Source organism: Charadrius vociferus, unplaced genomic scaffold (assembly GCF_000708025.1).
Source record: "Charadrius vociferus isolate BGI_N301 unplaced genomic scaffold, ASM70802v2 scaffold512, whole genome shotgun sequence".
NCBI lineage: Eukaryota > Metazoa > Chordata > Aves > Charadriiformes > Charadriidae > Charadrius > Charadrius vociferus.
In genome coordinates, this window is record NW_009647050.1 from 112,258 (window position 1) to 131,578 (window position 19,321).

At 35.9% G+C, this 19,321-nt stretch overlaps 1 protein-coding gene across 1 annotated transcript in view; it reads right to left on the minus strand.

The window, feature by feature from the left end:
- Positions 1-1,069: 1,069 nt before the first annotated feature.
- ARHGEF3 (Rho guanine nucleotide exchange factor (GEF) 3) overlaps positions 1,070-19,321 on the minus strand; it is a 30,981-nt gene continuing 12,729 nt past the window's right edge. Inside the window, exons 2-10 of the mRNA XM_009895732.1 lie at positions 19,304-19,321; positions 12,357-12,527; positions 10,098-10,160; positions 9,636-9,732; positions 9,456-9,532; positions 7,691-7,948; positions 5,405-5,575; positions 2,678-2,864; positions 1,070-1,799 (exon numbers count right to left, since the gene is read on the minus strand). The exon at positions 19,304-19,321 is cut by the window's right edge and continues 105 nt beyond it. Coding sequence (XP_009894034.1) covers positions 1,453-1,799; positions 2,678-2,864; positions 5,405-5,575; positions 7,691-7,948; positions 9,456-9,532; positions 9,636-9,732; positions 10,098-10,160; positions 12,357-12,527; positions 19,304-19,321 — 1,389 coding nt within the window. The 3' untranslated portion in view covers positions 1,070-1,452. The remainder of the gene's footprint in view (positions 1,800-2,677; positions 2,865-5,404; positions 5,576-7,690; positions 7,949-9,455; positions 9,533-9,635; positions 9,733-10,097; positions 10,161-12,356; positions 12,528-19,303) is intronic.

The following is a 19,321-nucleotide window of genomic DNA, read 5'->3' on the forward strand; positions in this document are numbered from 1 at the left end:
TTAACATTTACTATTTTCTGTAAACTTGTAGAACACAAGAAAAATGTTTTTGGCAATAACTTAGCAGTTTTTTGACTTTTGCTGGTACGAGTACTTTGCACAGGTTATCTTGTGTAATATCAAGGATCACTTAAAGTTATCAATATATCATTTTCATAGCTTGCCATACAGCACTGGCATTATTTCTTATACCAAGAAATGAAATATTACCCAGGGATTCCTGAAAAGTAACAGAACATTGAACTGAGTATTTTAGACTGCATTTAAGTGACTCATCTGCTTCTCATCATAATGAGTAGATTAGATCAGCCAGCAGAAAACACAGTAACATTTCCAATTACAGCATGAGACTAAATGTAACAAAAACTTTGAAACCAAAACTTGAGAAAAATATAAAGGATGTAATACATCCTAAAGGAAAAGCAATTCCCTTTTTGTTTAAACTTTCTCTACATAATCCCATAGGGTATTTGTAGAGCACCATTTATATAAAATTGTCACTTAGTTTAAAAACCAACTATATGTAATTGTAAACAGACATTTACAGAAAATTAAATGTTTTATCATTAGTTCAGTGGTGTTTAAAACCAACAGTGGAGGTCAGTGGAGTGCAAAATGCTGAAGAGGGCCTATTCACAAGCAAAAGCTTTTTTCCATTCTTATCCTGTTTGGGATAAAATATATATGGCACTGAAAGCAAACTACCATCTTATTTACAAATACCCAGTATTCTCAGCATTTAATTTAATTCAGTGCTGGCTGTAGAGGTTTGGTTGGGGTTGGGTGGTGTGGTTTTTTTAGTTAAGCATTATATGCTTTGATAAGTAAACCGCAGCACGATGCTGACCACTTTAATTGACCAGATTTTAATAAGTTTGGTTGCAGGATCTTAGGACAGTGTTTCGTTTTGAAAAATTAATCCCTAAAAAAGTCACTGGTTACATGGCCTGCTGTTTATAGTTTTTGTTGATTTAATACCGTGAGAGTTCAGATAGGGTTTGTTGGGTTTTTTTTCTCTCCCTTCCATGCCTTTATGGAGACTTACTGTCTTGATACCCATCCTGAAACTTCATATTAAGTCCACATCAGCTGCCCCATTAAAGGGCAAATAAAGTACTTTAAAAATTATGAAAAGATTCTTTATGTAATGCACATATAAACAGTAGTTTAGAGATTCTGTTTACAGCAGGACATTGAGAATAACTGGTCAAGTACCTCTTTCATCCACCTTAGATGTTTATGGAATATAATCACAGGACATGAGTTGCAAGAGATTCCAGCTTATACAGATCTGCAGTTACAGTACTACACTCATGGGTACGAATACAAGGAGGACTGCATTGACATTGTCACAAAAATATTTAAAAGTGCTTCTCCAAATGGTTCCATGTATGGAATGCAAATACTGTACAGGTAAGAGACAGATTTTCTTCCATGAACTGTAAGTTTTTGTCAAACATTGGTTTCTATTTGCTTTTCATTTTCACAAGTGTTTGTCTGTTCCATACGTTCACAGTCGATGCTCATCTCGCTGGTGTCCATGCTACAGTCTGACTCACAGTCCGAATGGTCCATTTGCTCGAGCGTCGTTTCTCCCTGGGGTACTCTGCTTCCATTTGGGGACAAAAGAAAATGTGCTTCCGAGTTCAGCACGCCAGCTTTGCCTGCACACGTAACTTTTTCTTTGGCCTGGCGGATACAGTTAAGCCACTGTTGTTTGTTGAATGAGTCATTGGCTTGGAGTGAGTGAGACTGGCTTTGAGATCCGTTTTTGAAGCTGACTCTAAAGAAGTTTTTGACTGAAAGAAACAATACACATCACAACACTGAATGCTTTCGCTGAATGGATTTTATAATAAATGAGTATATTAACATAACAGAATCTGTAAAATCTTTGACTTGAGATATTTTCCTGCCAATACCATGTCAGACCAGAGAGAAGAGTCTGGGTATCTCCTTGTTTTGTGGGGCAAGAACACCGAACACCACACGCATTGCTAATAATTTTTTAGTGCTAGATTAAACAATTTCAGTTCTGCCATGCATGAGCTACCTCTAAAGCTTCAAATGAATCAGCAGGATTAAGGCTTCTCCCACACTTCAATACCGCCCCTACTTCTCTGCAAAGCAGATTTCCAGGACCTTCACTGAATACTGTGCCTTGCGTCAGCTGGAGATTGCCTCATCTCTCCCATTCACTGCACTAATAAAGCAAATACATACAAAAAACCCTCAAAGTTTTCACAAGACAGGTGAGATTCAAAGGACCCTTGTAATAGAAACAAGAATCTTTATAATATGCTTAATTAGAAGGACATTAACTCTTACCTCGACATTAACATGAATAGCTGCAATCTTAACACTGAGCACTACGTTAATTATCTGTCAGCTGAAAGACTTAGTTATGGAATAGCAATCAATCTCTCCATAATACAAGAGAAGTCATAGCAGCTAAAGCTTATCATAAGATTTCAAAACACACTTGCTGGTAATTTGGTGGGTTTGCCACTACATTCAACATATTTTCCCCTTCTCAATTCAGTACAGAAGCAGGTACGTGGAGAAATTCCAGTATCAATATAGTGAACTTTGAGAAACAATCTAAAAGAAACAAGTTACGATATAATATATCATTTATTTGCTTATAGCAAATAAAAAAATAAAGATGTAGTCATACTTCTCTCATTGTTGCTGAATGCACCACGTATGGATCCACCCAATCGCACCTCTCCATCTTGCAAGTCTTCTAGCACAAGCTCCCTCACCGGAATTGGCTGCCGATACAGCTGGTAGCAGAGCTGTTCATTATGGGTGATAGCTCGAGTAATCACCAACACTTCTTCAAAGAGGAAGACGTGCAGTTTCTGTCAAAAATTGAAAAATAATAATGCATTATTCCTTATCTAGAAAATCATGAAACAAAATTTATTTAAACTCTAGTACATTCTAACCTTGTGTTTTCAAGAGTTCAAATAAATATTCATCTCTTCCCAAAAGTCTTCTGGCGCATCAGCATATAAGTATGTAAATATGACAATTTTAAAACTTCTACAATTATTTTTCCTGTCCTTTTATCAGATTCTTATGTCAATATCCTAATTAATCTTCTAGTATTGAGGCCTTGAACTGTTGAGCATGACATTTCAAAGCGCTCTCTAGAGCAGTGTGCTTGTGAGTGTTCTTTTTTTCTGACACCCACTTTAACTTTTCTCTACTGCCTGTGTTAGTAAGAAACAGGCAATCTTATTCATTCAAATATTTTCAATGAGGAATTATGAACAATCTCTTCACAATTCACATGCTGCTCACAATCAGCTTCACCACAGCTCTTTCAAGCTCAGAAAATTACTTTTGCTCCTAGGTGGCACAAGTCACCTGTTACCATCTTTAAATTATGTTGCTCCTCCCATTTTGTAATTTCCAGTGTCTTCCAATAATAAACAAACTGAAATTTTAAATTATTTTACTTGATATCATGTATCGAAATTAATTTTTTGTTTTTCACTGCCAAAATTTTCTTCCCAATCATGAGTAACTGTTCTTTGCTTCTAAAGTTGACCTGACTCCAAATCTAAACAGGCACATTATTTGCATTTTAAACACAACATAGATCTTCAGATCCACTTAGTGTAATGTGCCCTCTTCCAGAAAAAGAGAATGCTTTCAGAAAACTATAATGGAAGAGGCAATTATAGCAGAAACCTTTCCCAATATGCCTTGGCAGTCTTCTGATACTGAAAAAGTCCATCGTCATTCTATTTTTCCACAACAGATACCTCATTTTATATCCACAAATAGTCCAATTTTCTTCCACTTGTGCGTCTCTTAAGTCTTTGCAGGGCACACACCTAAACTTTTTGTTTGTTCCTTATTCTGCAATGCTGTCATCTTTTGTATTAACAGCGAACTTGTGCAGGGTCTGGTAAAAAAATCTACCCAGTATGTGTTTCAGTTTAGATATTTGGCAAATGGTTAGCTTTTTATATGCATGAAATACGAAAGAAAGCAAAAATGTGAGAGATCAAACATTAGAGGTATATACAGGTATGGATGTTTGCTTTTGAAGTAGGTGGGTTTTTTAATACTCTACATGTCCAGCAAAAATATCTGGTTTAGTTTGAAACTCAGTTTTCAAACCATCACCCACAAAATGTTGCAGATTCTTTATAACATAAAGCTTTCTTACGGCTGATTTTAGTGAGAGCCGTATGAAACACTTTTCAATGGTGAGATCTCTTATTTGCTGCAAAAGCTAACACTTTGTAATAGCAGGTGTGAAAAGGAGACTGATAACATTAAAACAGAAATGGTTTGATCTGTTTTTCACCCCAAATCAAAGCAGTGCAGAAACAAAAATATACCACACTGACAGTTGTATTCAAGGAACACATCAGTGTGGAAACCTCCCCAAAACGCTGGGGAATTTTAAATACTGTTCATAAATTGAAAAGAATTAATTATATACTTAATGTTATGTTACCAAAGAAAGGTGGGGGTAGTGTGGATGGAGTAAACAAAGCTCACTAGGAAAGACAAAAATTGCCATTTTGTTCCACTAGTTTGCTATACGTTAACTGCCTGCCCAATCCTTATCAGCTCAACCAGAAAACAGCCTCCATTTAATCTTTGTCTCAGCCGTATGGTAAAATATTGTATGCATAACCATGCTACATAGAAGCGCTCCCAATGCTGAGAAATGCATTTAGAATTACACTTATTTTATTTGTTTGTTTTTAAATAAAACTTTCATAAGCTCAGTTAATAAGAAAAAGATCTTTTATTTATTGCCCATTCAAAATTTCATGTTGTTTCTAGCTGACCTAGAAAAAAAATTTTCTAAGAATGACTGCTTTCTATTCTATCAATATCTCTACTAATCTGTATGTTCTTTATTTTTTAAATCGGAAAGCTCAGCTCATGACACTTAACAATACTGCAGACTCCTGGAGACTGGAATTTGCAGAATCAAATACCAAACTTCTCTGGTCAACAAATAATGAAGTAAAACATTCTTAATAACCACAGCCTTTGACAAATTTTAAATTTGTTAGTACATTTTTTGTGTCGTTATAGACATTACTGTCATGTCTCTGAGACAAGAAATACGTTTCTTATTTGTTGGTTTTATTTTCCTGCAAGTTTTATTGAAATTTATCGATTTACAATTTAGCCAGGATATTTTTAGGTCCCCGTAAGAGACAGTGACACATAAGCTTATTACCCCCGTATTGATATATCTGGGCCCTAACAAAAAAGATGAGTGTTATATATAATAGTTGATATTTATCAACTTCCTATATATGAAAGGGTGATGTTTCTGTATGTATACTCACAGCTCTTCTAGCTGTCATGCAAAATGAAGATCTCTTTAAAAGCTATTTATGACAAAATATTTGTTCCTTACCACTCCCCTGTTGTTCTTCAGTTCACCATGACAACACACCACACGTGAATTATCAATCAATGAATCCCTTTGGCTTTCTTCAAGATAAATAAGTCTCTCTTTGTAATATTGGCATTCAGATTCACCAGTCTTTATGTTGATTTCAGCCACTATGCCCTGAATTATATTTATCTACAGAAAAAAATGAACACACATGAACTTTAAATATTCTGAGCTATCTCCTAATAACTTGAACTCTAGCTACAAGAAAATACACTTTGATTTACAGTATATTTTTAATAAATTTATGTAGAACAGTCTATAAGAGTATTAATTTCCATAACAGTATTAATATTAGCAACAGAATTAAACAGACTACAGTGTACAAAGACACTTTAATTTGGCTTTATCATTGTTTCTAACAGAGAACAAATAACCTGCCTTAAAAATCTTTATTTAAAATAGATTCTAATTATCTGAAAACTGCTGCATTGTATCAGAGAACAAGAAACAGAAGAACTGTCAAGATCCTTATCCAGCAAAATATGCAACTAGCCCAAAACACTAAATTCTCAACTTTTGTTCATTATGAAAGCTACCCTCTGGAAATAAGATAAATTAATTGCTTTGCCTTTTCTATAAAATTGCACTCCTCATCTTGAACTTCCTTATACTACGCGCTCTGTAAGGACCTTGAGATCAATATACCGAAACTTAAAATATGGCTCCTCAATTGTGCGTGTGGATGTGAAGTTCTGTTGATTTTAGTCAAGCCTAATAGTGATCATAGGTTGCTTAGACTGATCTAATTCCTCTCTTAAATAACTGGAGGTGGAGCAGCGGGATGCGCTGAGACACACATGCCTCAAGCAGATAATTCAAGAATCTACTGATCCCGGGAGATTTATCAGGGATCACCTTGGCCAGCGTGCTCACAGCAGATTGCCAGACAGGAAGACAAATGTGCTTCATAAGCCTAAAGCAGCGTCAACAGCCAACCACACAGAGTAATTTCTGTTTCCTAATTTAACTTGGCAAATACACAATTTATGAAATACATCACTTCAAAGATAAACAGTGTTCTGTTGAAGCAGAATACCACAAAGCTATATAAGGCTATTGAAATATCAAGAAAAAAAAAAATCCTGATTATATTTTATTAAACAATTACCAAATAAAAGTACCAGAAGCATAATTTTAAAAAGGTATTACCAGACATTACGTAGAAAAGCACACCTTAGAAATAAGCAGAGAATTCTTTGAGATATTTATGATTTCTTGTTTGGGTTTAAAGGAATATACACATGGGGAAAACGTACTTCATACATTACATCTATATGCGAGTATCCAAGCTTTGAATTTAAACCACAGTTATCCAATTTAACAAGAGAGGAGTTGAGCTGGGCAGGGGATTTGGGGAAGGAACAGCAGAACAGTCATGGTCAGGTACACGTGTTTTGAAACACGCACTCTCCAAAAAAATTACAGGAGGATGGTCATTTTTTGGCAAAGAAATACTAAAATGTACAAAATATTCAAATCTAGGCAAATCGTAAATTTTGTTCTCAAAATGTTAATGACATTCACTTATATTTAAATACGATTCAAAAGCTGTAGGATACAGATGATATTTATTCAGTCATTAATTTAGAAGTGTGCATCAAACAAATCCGCTACAGTAAACTCCTTTACTCCCAAATACACATTTACATGTGTGCACGTTTCATTGGATTTTTTTATTTTTATGTACGTATCTGGGAAAGAACAGAAATTTTAGAAACCTTTCAAAATATCTGAATCGGTCTCCTTTCTATTAATAAGGAAGTTTTAAAGCCTTGGATTTATCCCTCTGGTTTCACTTCAGAAAGCGCAATGCTATTTCAAATAAAAAACAGAATGAAAGCAAATTTCAGTAACATTCCTGCAGATGATAACTAATCTAGATTCAGAGGTTACGGAAGGTCTCAAGCCAGGGAAACCTGAAAAGAAACGTCCACATTACCCAGCTTAGATTAGGATGGAAAATGACATTGAAAGGTAAATACAAAAGGGACCAGGATCAGACAAGAGCTGTGGAAAACACCTCCTGCCCACCCCTTTTTTGTTTGTTTGTTTGGGGGTTTTTGGTATCACTTTGCTACTGAAATAGGATTTAATTGGGGGAGCAGGGCTAGGTATTTCATGCATTAGTTTTGGCTGGTCATGGAAGTTGTAGCATTTCCATATTTTATGAAGTGTCCCTTAATTCATTAATAATCTAAAAGTGCTATAGTCTCCTAAAAAAACCCAAACCCAACAGTAACTCACAGCTTCTTCAAGGTGCTGCTGATCTGGATGATCATTTGGTGTGTGTCTCAAAATTTCTCTGAGCAGTAATGGGTATTTAACCAAACGGCTTCTTGGGATGTCAAGGAAATTCCAAAGGTCCAGTTTGCGACTAAAAGGAGACTCCAAGCAGCGCTGTAGGAAATCTTGCACTCTGTGATCTTGTTTCTTGTGATCCAATAACGCTTTGGCTGCTACTTGATTGCTGCAGTAGCTATCATAGGAGTTTAGGCACGGAAGCTGAGGAAAGGAATAAATTATTCTGCAGCTGAAACAAAGCACCGTTTGCTATATAGAAAGTTACAAGGGATTCAGGATGTCAGAACTCACGCTCAGAATCTTTTTGCCAGAGATTTGTCCACAATTTATTGATGATAATGTGTTCAACAGAGATAAGGTTTACAAGGGTCCTCTGACACCTTGTTCATCATTTAAATCATTTAGAAGCACTAGCTCATCTCAGTTCCTAGAGATCTCCAATATTATTCCAAAGCATTAAAAATATCCGTGGCTTAAGATTGAGCACTACTTAGTGCAGGCAATAGTTGAAAACCAAAGTCTGATTTTAATTATGAATGGAAACAAAAGCCTAGGAATGCATACTCCCAGACCTGGCCTTTTTTCAATAAGCAAATTTCTGTAGTCAAACTTCTGTATTGCCCTCAATAACCTTGACCAAACTAAGAGGACAGAATTGTGCCTTAAATCTGAAAAAAACCCCTAGCTTATATGTTGATTCGAACAATATATCAATTTCCAAAAACTGCTTTATTAACGCACAATGTATGTAAAATCTTTAACAAAGAAAATTAGACCTGGGACATATTTGGAACAAAAACAAGTTCACTGGTGTTCAAACACACCAGAAAATATATTTAAAATTACTTTATGCAAAGAAAAAGATATAATTTTTGACACTTACAAGCTTATCATTAACTATTTGCATTATGTACTACTATTGATCATTTTTCTCATGTTTACAATAGGCCACTGTTTCACACAGAGCTGCTAAATGTCTGTTATTACCTAATCCCTTAAAAATGTCAGGCCCTTTTTTTTTTCTGCTAAATTTCATTCCTTACGTATACTTACAGATGAACTTTTCACATATCTAAAATCCTTTTAAAAACAGCTCTTTTTTAATATAATGAGCAATGTTATCAACAAAACTAACAAAAACTATTTTCAGTATTTATGTTGTTGGAAAGTGAACTTACTGACTTTTTCTTTTGTGGACCAGCAATAGCATCTCACTTGTATCCCTGTCTGCCTTATTTTAACAAACATTTAGGAAACTGGTACTTCAATGGCACTAATAATTACCTATTATCTTGACTGGAACAGACTGACATTCAGAAATAACTGTACGGTGCCCTTACACAATGTGACTGTTTGAGCTTGATTTCCCTAGGAAACCAGAATACAAATGGGGGCAGATTTTTATTATCTACATCAGACAAACTCTAGTCTGACTCTTGATTTTTACTTGAAGCATATTAAATACTGCTCATCTGCTGAATAGCAAAAGCTTTAAAAAAACAACATCCTAGTCTAAATAGTTTCATGGAAAATACCCGAAAAGAAAAAATATTCCATTATGTCTCTAAATACTTGCCTAACCTTTTAAAAATACTTTGAGAATATATTTTTGACATGTTATGCTAGATATGGAAAGGAAATTGTCTGATAAAAAATATGTTGCAGCTCCAAACCAATGTCCTAAAAGTGATTAAAAACTCTGCCTTACCCAACCCACAAGGATATGGCCAACATGTTCTGTTGATCCATCAGGTTTCCTGACTTCTTGAAGTCGCCTAAGAAGATCTGATCATGATTAAAAAAACAGAAGAGAAGCTTCACTTAACGAACCAGATGACTATAAATCTACGTGCAACAGTAACGCAGACAAAGACTATTTGAGTTTTACCTTCATGTAGAGGAATTAGAGAGTCCAACGTTCCAAAAATTTGGTTCAACTCTTGTTCTGTCATTATGGAAAGTTTAAGCATTGGGTCATGATAGGCCTGAAAAGAAAAAAACGGAGGCTCTGCAATTAATATATCAGTGGTAGTTGAAAGATTCATGATAGTATTTAAAGGTCCCTGTAAATAAGATCAGACCCATTTCTGACAATATTTTAGTGTTTCATAACCATATCTTAAACTAAGAATTTCATACTTACAAACAAAAATTAAAGCAGCACATTTAAGTGTTTCAGAAAGAATGGGAAAATAGAAATATGTTTGGGTTTTTTTTTTCACCCTCTTACTGTCTTAGCAATTATAAAAAGCAAGGATTTTTTTACAAGCAATATGAACCAATGAATACTGTTTGTTGTGGTTTGTGTTTTTTTTTTTTTTAAAAAAAAAAAAACAAAAAACAAACGTACCTTTTTTGCTAACTTCAGATCTTCTATCAAGTCTTCTTCTCCCTGGGAAAGTTCAAAGATAGCCTGTAAAGAGAGACACAAATATTATAAAATATCTTTATTTAATCTGTATTCAACTTGTTGAGTTGGTGTTATATTCTGAATAGTTTTCTTCATACCATGTAGCAGAATTTCTCTGCTAAATCTAATTGCAGAAATAAAATAAGGTTTTATTCCATAGCTACACAATCATCTGCAGTATTTTTAAAAACAGAGCTATATCAGATTGCTCATAAGATGCTTATCTGAAATAGCCACAGAATTATTTTTTTTCACATGGATGTGTTTCCCCGACGGGGGAGCTATTTCAGTGTGGTATTTTGACTCAGCTATATCTTAACTGTTTATACAGCTATTTGCTTAGGAGTTTGTTGTGTTCCATTTTAACACACACAGTGGTAAAAGTTCCAGGTGGTCTAATAAGTAAAAGATAGATCATCTTTAAAACATTTATTTGGTAGTGAGCACTTTTATTTTGGTACCAGTTCATTTTTTTTATTACGAAGTCTGAGCTCTACTTAACTGTTGACTGATGTTCAGTTGCTTCTCTTGAAGCAGATTTGAGACTTAAAAGCTAGCAGATTAAAAATAACCACCAACCTAATACACTGGCTTATCAAAATAATATCATATTTACTTATTGCATGATTTCAGTCTAAACTGGGGTACAGTAAAAGTTAACAACGTTTTGGTCAGTTAGAATTACTAACTTTACAGTCAAGGCTTTCAACCTGCATAAATCTCATCTCTCCTATGGAGAAAGGCTGAGGGACTTGGGTCTCTTTAGTCTAGAGAAAAGAAGACTGAGGAGGGATCTTATTAATACTTACAAATACTTAACGGGAGGATGCCAGGGGGATGGGAGCAGTCTTTTTTCAGTGGCGCCCAGTGATAGGACGGGGGGCAATGGGCATAAACTTGAACATAGGAAGTTCCATCTTAACATGAGAAGGAACTTCTTTACTTTGAGGGTAGTGGAGCACTGGCACAGGCTGCCCAGAGAGGTGGTGGCGTCTCCCACTCTGGAGACAATCAAAACCCGCCTGGACGCTGTCCTGTGCAACTGCTGTAGGTGACCCTGCTCTGGCAGGGGGGTTGGACTAGGTGATCTCCAGAGGTCCCTTCCAACCCTGACCATTCTGTGATTCTGTGAAATCATGGAAGAACATTTTCAGCTAGAGTAGATTCTCCTAGCTTGTTAATATACATGCCTGGAAGGCTTACCACAGCGTGAGTTAACTGTCAGTGCACGCATGGAAGTGGCCCAGACATTCAGTTGAGGCATGCAGTATAAGAACCAATACAAAGCAGAACCCTCATGCGAAGCTTCCTGGAATACAGCTCATTTATTTGGGGTCTATGAAGGGTCCTGGCTTCTGCCCCGAGACAGTAATGAGTGTTACGCTATGCAAACAGTTTCTACAGTTTATTTTTCAATAAGCTGCCTTTGAAGTTCTCAATTTTAAAAGTTCTTTCCTATTCATTCTTGTACAATGTTAAAATCTGCACAAGAAATGCTGATGTTACCGTTGTTTGATTTATGACTTAGTCTCTGAAATATTCTCAGAGAGATTGTTATAAACTGTTGATACCAGCTAGAAATTTCTGTAGAAAAATAGTAATTCTTGAATCTGCAGGAGCTGTCATTGGCTGTAACGTGAACTATTTAGAATTTGTCAAGCACAACATATTAAAACCACTGACATACTCTTTTATTTATTTTTTTTTTTGCGTTTTGGAAGATACATCTTTTGATCAATATTTCATCTTACTAGCACTGAAAACCTCCCGAAAGGCACTCTGTTCCAACAAGGGAAATGATTATGCATTTCTGTGCATACGTATCACCTGTTCCTGAAATAGCGTGCTCATCTATCATAACTAGAACAACGAAATGAAACATCCGAATATCAGCCATTACTACACAAACTGTCCTAAAGAACACACACACATGCAGCCAATCACAGTACAATATATCTTAGTAACTTCACATTTATTAAGGAAACATGATGAGCTGATTTTAAAAAAAGAATATATCCATTTAATATAGCTCGAATTATAAAGACTAGGGATGTAATTCTGTTTCTAGTGGAGGGGGTGACATTCCGTTTAATTTCAGGAAAGCTTCGAGTGCTATGCTAATGCCTACCAGCATTCCTCAACTTCATGCTTTAAAAAAAACTTTTGAACATGAAATGTACAGTTAAAAAAAAATGATACCTCTTGACGCTTGATTTCTTTAGATGTAAGCATGTGATTGACACAAACATCAAAGGTCTCACTCCATAGTTTACTGTCTCTCCGCTTTGTGTTAGCAGGGGGCACATTTCGAGACCATGGTCGCGCACTGAACAGATCTGGGCGACTGTCATTGCGGAAACTGATAGAACGCTAGAAATATATAGAAGAATAGTTTTTATTGTTAGAACAGTTTCACATTACACATTTTTTTCCTAAAGAATATATAATTTAGGACAACAAACAAACATTATGTAATTAGTTTTTACTGTGACTTAATAGCAATGTTTAGTACTGGGAATGCAAAAGAAATTATTTTAATACATCTTTATGGAAGGCCAGTGCTTCCATTCCTGCAGAGAACTATGTCGGTGTCTGGTTCTCAACACGTTTGAAACTATACAATGCATTCATATACCATGCGACAAGAAAGAACTACAGAGATAATGGCAGAATAGTACACCACACTAACATAACTGATCACATACAGTTTCAATTCAGTAAACAGACAGGAATTATTCATGCATTACACATATTTGCCTCATTAGATCCCTAGTACTTAAAAATATAGATATAATGCAAATTTTAGAGACAAAACTAGTATGAATACTTTTTTTGGTTCATTTTAGAAGAAAGATTCAATTGTTGCACAGAAACTCTGGAAAGCCAGGACAGCAAAAAGCTGGTAGATAAATTCATCTTGTGTATCAACTGAAAGTCAACAGAATCCTTGGGCTTTGTTGATTTTTGGGAGGTGGGTTTGTTCAAAGATGTCTGTACTGAGAAACAATAGGTCCTACCTTGAGGACATCAGATGAAAACGTGCATTACATCAAACACATATTAATGGTTTAAGAAAAAAAGTGTTTTCTCAGTTGGGCAGAAAGAGGGTTCCTGAAGTGAGACTGCCCTTCAAAACCTTTCCTCTTACCTTAATAAGTGTCTTGCTACCTGATGGTAATACTTTTTTTTTTTTAAAAAATTAGTGCTATAATGCTTTAACTGAAAAAAAATGGTTTTGATACATGAAGAAATCCTTTCAACTGGTAACGTCCTGCCTGTTCAGACGAATAATAAGATCAAGAAACTAATTCCCATAGAAAGGTATAAAATGGGTATCTGACTGAAAAGAGAACAATCACATTATCTTTAAGGAAAAGCTATGTCAATAGTCCGATTTTAATGTTTAAGACAAGCAACAAGCCAGATTATTTTCACACAACTTGCTCCTAGTTATTTCTTAGCATTTGAAGAAATGTGTTAAACAATCAGTGCTAGCGGACAGCAAATTGTGAAATATCAGTATTGTGTTCTACCGTTGTAAAACCTTCACTAATGTTTCTGGAGCCTCTGAACTGTGATGATATGTACCAGCATCTCTGTGTCTATTATGTGGTCAATAAAAACAAGTCCAATTTTAAGTGAGACTTGAGAGTTCTATTTGCCTATAGACCCTTAGAAAGGGTTCAGGCTACAGATGGATACTTTATGCTCTCGCTGTCCTATTTTGAAAAGATTCCTTTCTTGCTTCCTTAAAACTAGAGGCTTCTTTTTAAGGTCCTACCTCTGAAATGCCTCAAGTATTTCACATTGTTGAAATACTCTACGTTTTTGTTGTTATTTAAAAACTGCCTTATATAACACAATTCTCTTTCAATTGCCTTGAGTAAGAATATTTAAAACAAAATAAATTGTCTTCATTTCCAGGTTGAAAGCAGCATAGACAAAGTACAATATTTGAAATTCCCCTCTGAAGATAAGAGCCCATGAAATGCAAACAGTGCCTATAAATACAGTATGTTTTTAAAATATCAGAAGACATATTATATAAATAAAAACTGTGCCTTTTAACAGAAGCCATTTTGAGCCTTTCTTGGAATTGACAAAACCCCCTAAAAATAAACACACATACACATATATACCAACCTTCCAAAACTTTGCAAGTCAGGTGCTAGTCTTCCTTCAAGAGTTAAGAAGATAAAGAAACACACGTGAAATTACATGCTTAATTTATACTTGTTATAGTGATGAATCATGGAACCCACTATTTTCACATGCAAATGGAAAGATTAGGGAGAAGAGGCAGGTGTGTTGCATCCGCAAACCCCCAACCATGAGAATGCAGCCAAGCAGAACAGTTGTCATTCCATGACCCAGGATGGAATGCCCCTTTCCATGCATTCCCATATCCTCCAGTATATAGCTCCTTTGTTTGTGGTGGTGTTTTCTTAAAGGAATGGTTTTTGTTGAATGAAGAAAGTGCTTACAACGAACAGCACCAGACAGACTGATTTTTAAAGTAAATGCCTTGATCTCGAAACCTTTTAACAAAAAAATCACATATTGTGTTATAAAATGGTGTGCACCTGTCACAGCAAACTGAAATTACACAGTGTTTGAGACAATTAAGCTTTCACATCCACCGATAATAATGTTTCTTTATGCTGCATGAGGATGCTCGATACTATTCTCTACAGCCCTATACTGTCCTCCATTGGGCAGAAGGGGCACAAAAGGGCTGAGAGATTCAAAAGGAAACCAAACTCCCCAAAAATCCTACTTGCTTGCTTGGCATCTTTGCTGCCTGGACACAGTAAGTATATATTTAATTGATTTCCTTCATACATTAGCCTTTTAATTAACTCTACAGATGTACCTTGCTTAATATTAATAGGGAACATTGGATTGAGGGTATTTATTAGTGGAAAGGGAAAGAAATGTTTTGAGGTGTTATTTAACAATAAGGACAAATTTCTCTTCAAGAGCAAGTGGTTTCTTTGTCCGCCATGTTTCCTTCTTTTATACACTAACACAGCAAAGGCAAAAAACCTGACTGACTTATCCTGGTGCACTGAAACGTAGTTAGGCTGGGAATCATCCTTCAGTGTGGAATCTGAGCTTCTTTTAACATATTATCTTCTCCTTTGCATACACATTGCAGAAATTGGCTGGTAAAGCTATGAAGAGAAACTAACACATCACCAGGGAAATACTATTTAATGCTAAAATTAATATTTTGTCACTTGAGAGTCAAGCATACTTGAATCATCAATGCTGTAACAGCCAAGAAGATAAATGAGATGTAAACCTGATATATAAGCCTAATTAGAGAAATCCCCAAATAAATAATAAATTATTTCAGTAAAACTGTCTCATAGTCTAAGATAAATGTACATCATCAGTTTAACCATCTCAGTTCTACTACCTCACCCTTTTTTTTTTTTCCCCCCAAATAAACAGACCCATTTCAGTTTAGTGGAATAGAGCCCTAAACTGAAGTTCTACCAGAAATGTTTAAAAGGTATTCTGATAGTATCTTTGGTTGGTACTTGCCATAAAGGCGGGGGGGCGCAGTGGGGGATCAGTCATGTGACAGAATCCCTTGAAAGAATTGTAGAAATGTCAAAGCAGCATTTCTACGTCTCGTCTTTTAAAAATGTTTCTTAAGGAAGCTAGAAACTAGGAAAATATGTCCAACATACTTGTTAAAAATTATGCTCATCTGGGATTATTAAAATTTTCATAGAACTCCAAAAACTAAAGGAGCTGGGGAAGAACCCAGCCACAACCCCTAATTTTGTTTACTGTAATTATCTGACTGCAATAGCTTTCACTGGCTGTTACAGGACTGTTACTATGAAGGGTCAATGTGTTGCTGATGTTAATTCATGCAATTAACAAACCTTTATTTCAGCTGCAGTGAAGCAAACAGCTTTGTGTACTGGGAAAAGGGCACTACAGATCAAAGTCCCAGCCTTCAGAATCGATGTTAAAAAGTTTTCTTCTTAGGGATTTTTAGAAATTTCTGGTGTCCTAAGACAGATAAAAAAAATTTGGACTCCCTACTTAAATTCAAGAGACACTGATGAAAAGTGAAGTTGCAGAGGAAGCTCGCCAGACTTTAATGTCTTTCTTCAGCATCAGCTGGAGGGTTTTTTTCCTGATCCTACTTTCAGCTTTTAAGCCCAACAGCACAGCTGTGAATAAGACCAAGCAGAAACAAACAGATCATCATAACGGTTAGTCTAGCTTGATGCAGACTGAAAATGCAGTGAAATAAAGTGGTTTTCCAGGTGGATAAACAAATAAGAATACCTGCTTAGCATTTGGTATCCTACAGATATACATACAGATGCTGTCAGAGAGGAAGCTAACAGCACGGTATTAGTCAGTTAGTCTACAGTGCTCTATGTGACAGAAACAGAGTGACCACAAATAGTCCAAAAAAACCCCAGAAAGCAAGCTGGAAAGACTTCATGTGTTTTGTTACTTGGAATCCTTGTGGAAAAGTATTGACAATAATGTGGAAAATTATAATAAAATTAAGAAGACACACACACACAAAAATATCAAATACCTCTATAGTCAATAAACTATGGAAAATATGAAAAGCTGCTAAGAACATAGCTTAAAAGACACTACACAGATCTCAAACACAGAGGTGTTTCTCTTCAACCTGCATGCAGAAAGTCCATTAATATAAAGTGGAAGTTACATGTACAGAGGTAACGAAAATTATGCGCAAAAAACTTTTTTTCCCTCTTGCATATATCTTCCATTCAGAAAGAATATGTAAGAAGGTTTCTTTGAAATGTCATAAAGGAAACTCAGAATTTTCTAATTCCTTTTACTGATGCTGTTGGTGTGGTCTTTTTGGATGGATGTTCTGTTGGCTTTGTTTTGTTTTCTTCCAGGGGAAAAAGTTGTTTGTTTTAGATGTGATGATGACAGTAGTTTTCTTCATTTTACAGATACAGAACATCTAGCAGCAATGCAAGAAGAAACATGGGTTTTGACTGAAATAACTTAACGATAAAGATACATAAAAGTTCATCCACTACGAAAAATAAACACTTTTTTGTTTTTACAGGCTCTATACTGTTCCACAAGGCGCAGTGACAGCTATGTCAATACATAATAAAGTAAAAAAACCTATAGATGCTTCCAACAATGTTTCTAAATAACTCCAAATGTGGCACCCGAGCACAAGGTCAGTCTTTTTTTTCTTTCCCCCTGTTCTCTTGTTTCTGACAAAGCCAGATAAGAAGTCAGTTTACAGCCAGCCATGAAGGCAATTGCATGAAGCCATGAGAGACACCCCCAGCATTCACCACTCGCAAATGGATTCAGCCCCAGGACTTGGAGAACATACAGGTTGATTTCTCATCGCAGCTCCTTCAAGCACATAATTACTTAGAGGAGATGGTATGAAGAACATCACTGTTTAATCTGCTTAGAAGCAGACAGTTAATTAAAACATATTCTTATAATCAGTATGAACAGAGGAAGAAAGAAGTGCTTGCAACAGTAGGACTTGCAATAAAGCCCCTGCTTTCTCTCCCATTTTTGTTAAAATTTGCCCTGAAACACATTTATGTAGCTCTCATCTCGGGAAGCTGCTGCTACATGCATGAAAGGGTATTTTGTTTTGGATAGCCTAAATCAAACATTATTAAATACAATATTGTACTGGACAACCCAGTCTCAGAGGCATTCGCTGCAGAACGACGGCGTAGGTACATAAATGAGGACAACAGCTGTCTGAGGCTGTGAAAAGGGAAGTGCCGTGCTCAGAAGCAGTTTAGCCAAAAATTAATTCACTTTCCACACTCCTCACAACTGGAACTAATGTAGTCCTTTCAGAGTCGGGCCAATTTTTTCCTGGAGGCAGACTATGGAGGAGATTTATACACCCCAGGGAATACAGGCATCTCTGCTCCAGTCACGCTATAATACACCTTCTGGATCAAACCCAAACTGAGGGGAGTTCAGCCATTTTGCCTTTCCTCCAACACACACATGCGGCTTTTGTATGCAGATGTCTGCACTTTCAAAATCGGAGGACCCGAACACAGGAAAACCAATGTTAAAGAAACGCAGTAATATCTGTTTTCTAGATAACTACCACTACAGAAAAATGGGGTTCTTTCCCATGACTTTTTCTTTGTTTGACATAAGACTCCTAGCTCTAAGGTCTTCTTTCTTTCCTCCTTCAGATTAACAGATAACTTCAGTACTACTCTAATTAAGCTAATTTTGATTAAGTAACATTTTTAATACATTCGAGATATTTTTATATTTCCTCTCATCAAAGAAATTCGGCTTGTTAAATAATTTTCTTGAGATCTCATGCAAGCCTTTTTACAGAAATGGTTTTAAAGAGGGAACAGTCTGGCCTTCTAGACCAGACCCACAGCCGTACTGCAGCTCCCGACTGTTTGCCTCTCATCATGACCATTAGCAGTTGAGCACCCAAATGTTTTGCAGTTTCTAAGTCTGAAGGCACAAATACTTTCTAAATTAAAGTTCCATTAGTCTCTAAGTATGTTGAATATTATGCACCTAATCTATAATATAGAAGTTGCAACTACCAAATTATTTAATTTCTAAACTGCATTTAAAGATATCTTGCCCTTTATTCATTTTCACCATCAGCTTCGAAAAATGACTGTTTTTCCAACTGTTCACCAACTCTTTTGTTTAGGCAAGGTCAAAGTTCACTACACAAAAGGAAATTTAGCAGTCCTACATGACTAACTATACCAAAAATAACATTTTCAAAGAAACCAACCAAAACTAATAGGAAGTGTCAGGGAAAATTCTGTTCATCAAATTTAAAATGAAATCATAATCCTTTAGTCTAACACGTTCTATATGCTACAGGTGCAACAGTTTTCTTACTGGTAATTAAAAAACATCAATTATCTGTACAGAGAAGTGGGTTTTCGGAGGCAAGTTCTGAGTTTTTAAGGTGAGTGACTCTGTAGTCGTAAATTGCCTAAACCCGTTTGGCATATGGCAACGGGGGGGTGCGGTGTGCGCATATGTGCGGTTCACATTCCCATGCTAACTCTAGAAAAATTGTGAATATGTATGCATTCCCCTTTTAGCAAGGCAGTTTAATGCAGCAATGCATTTACTGTGAATACCTGAAGTGTCTGGCTGAA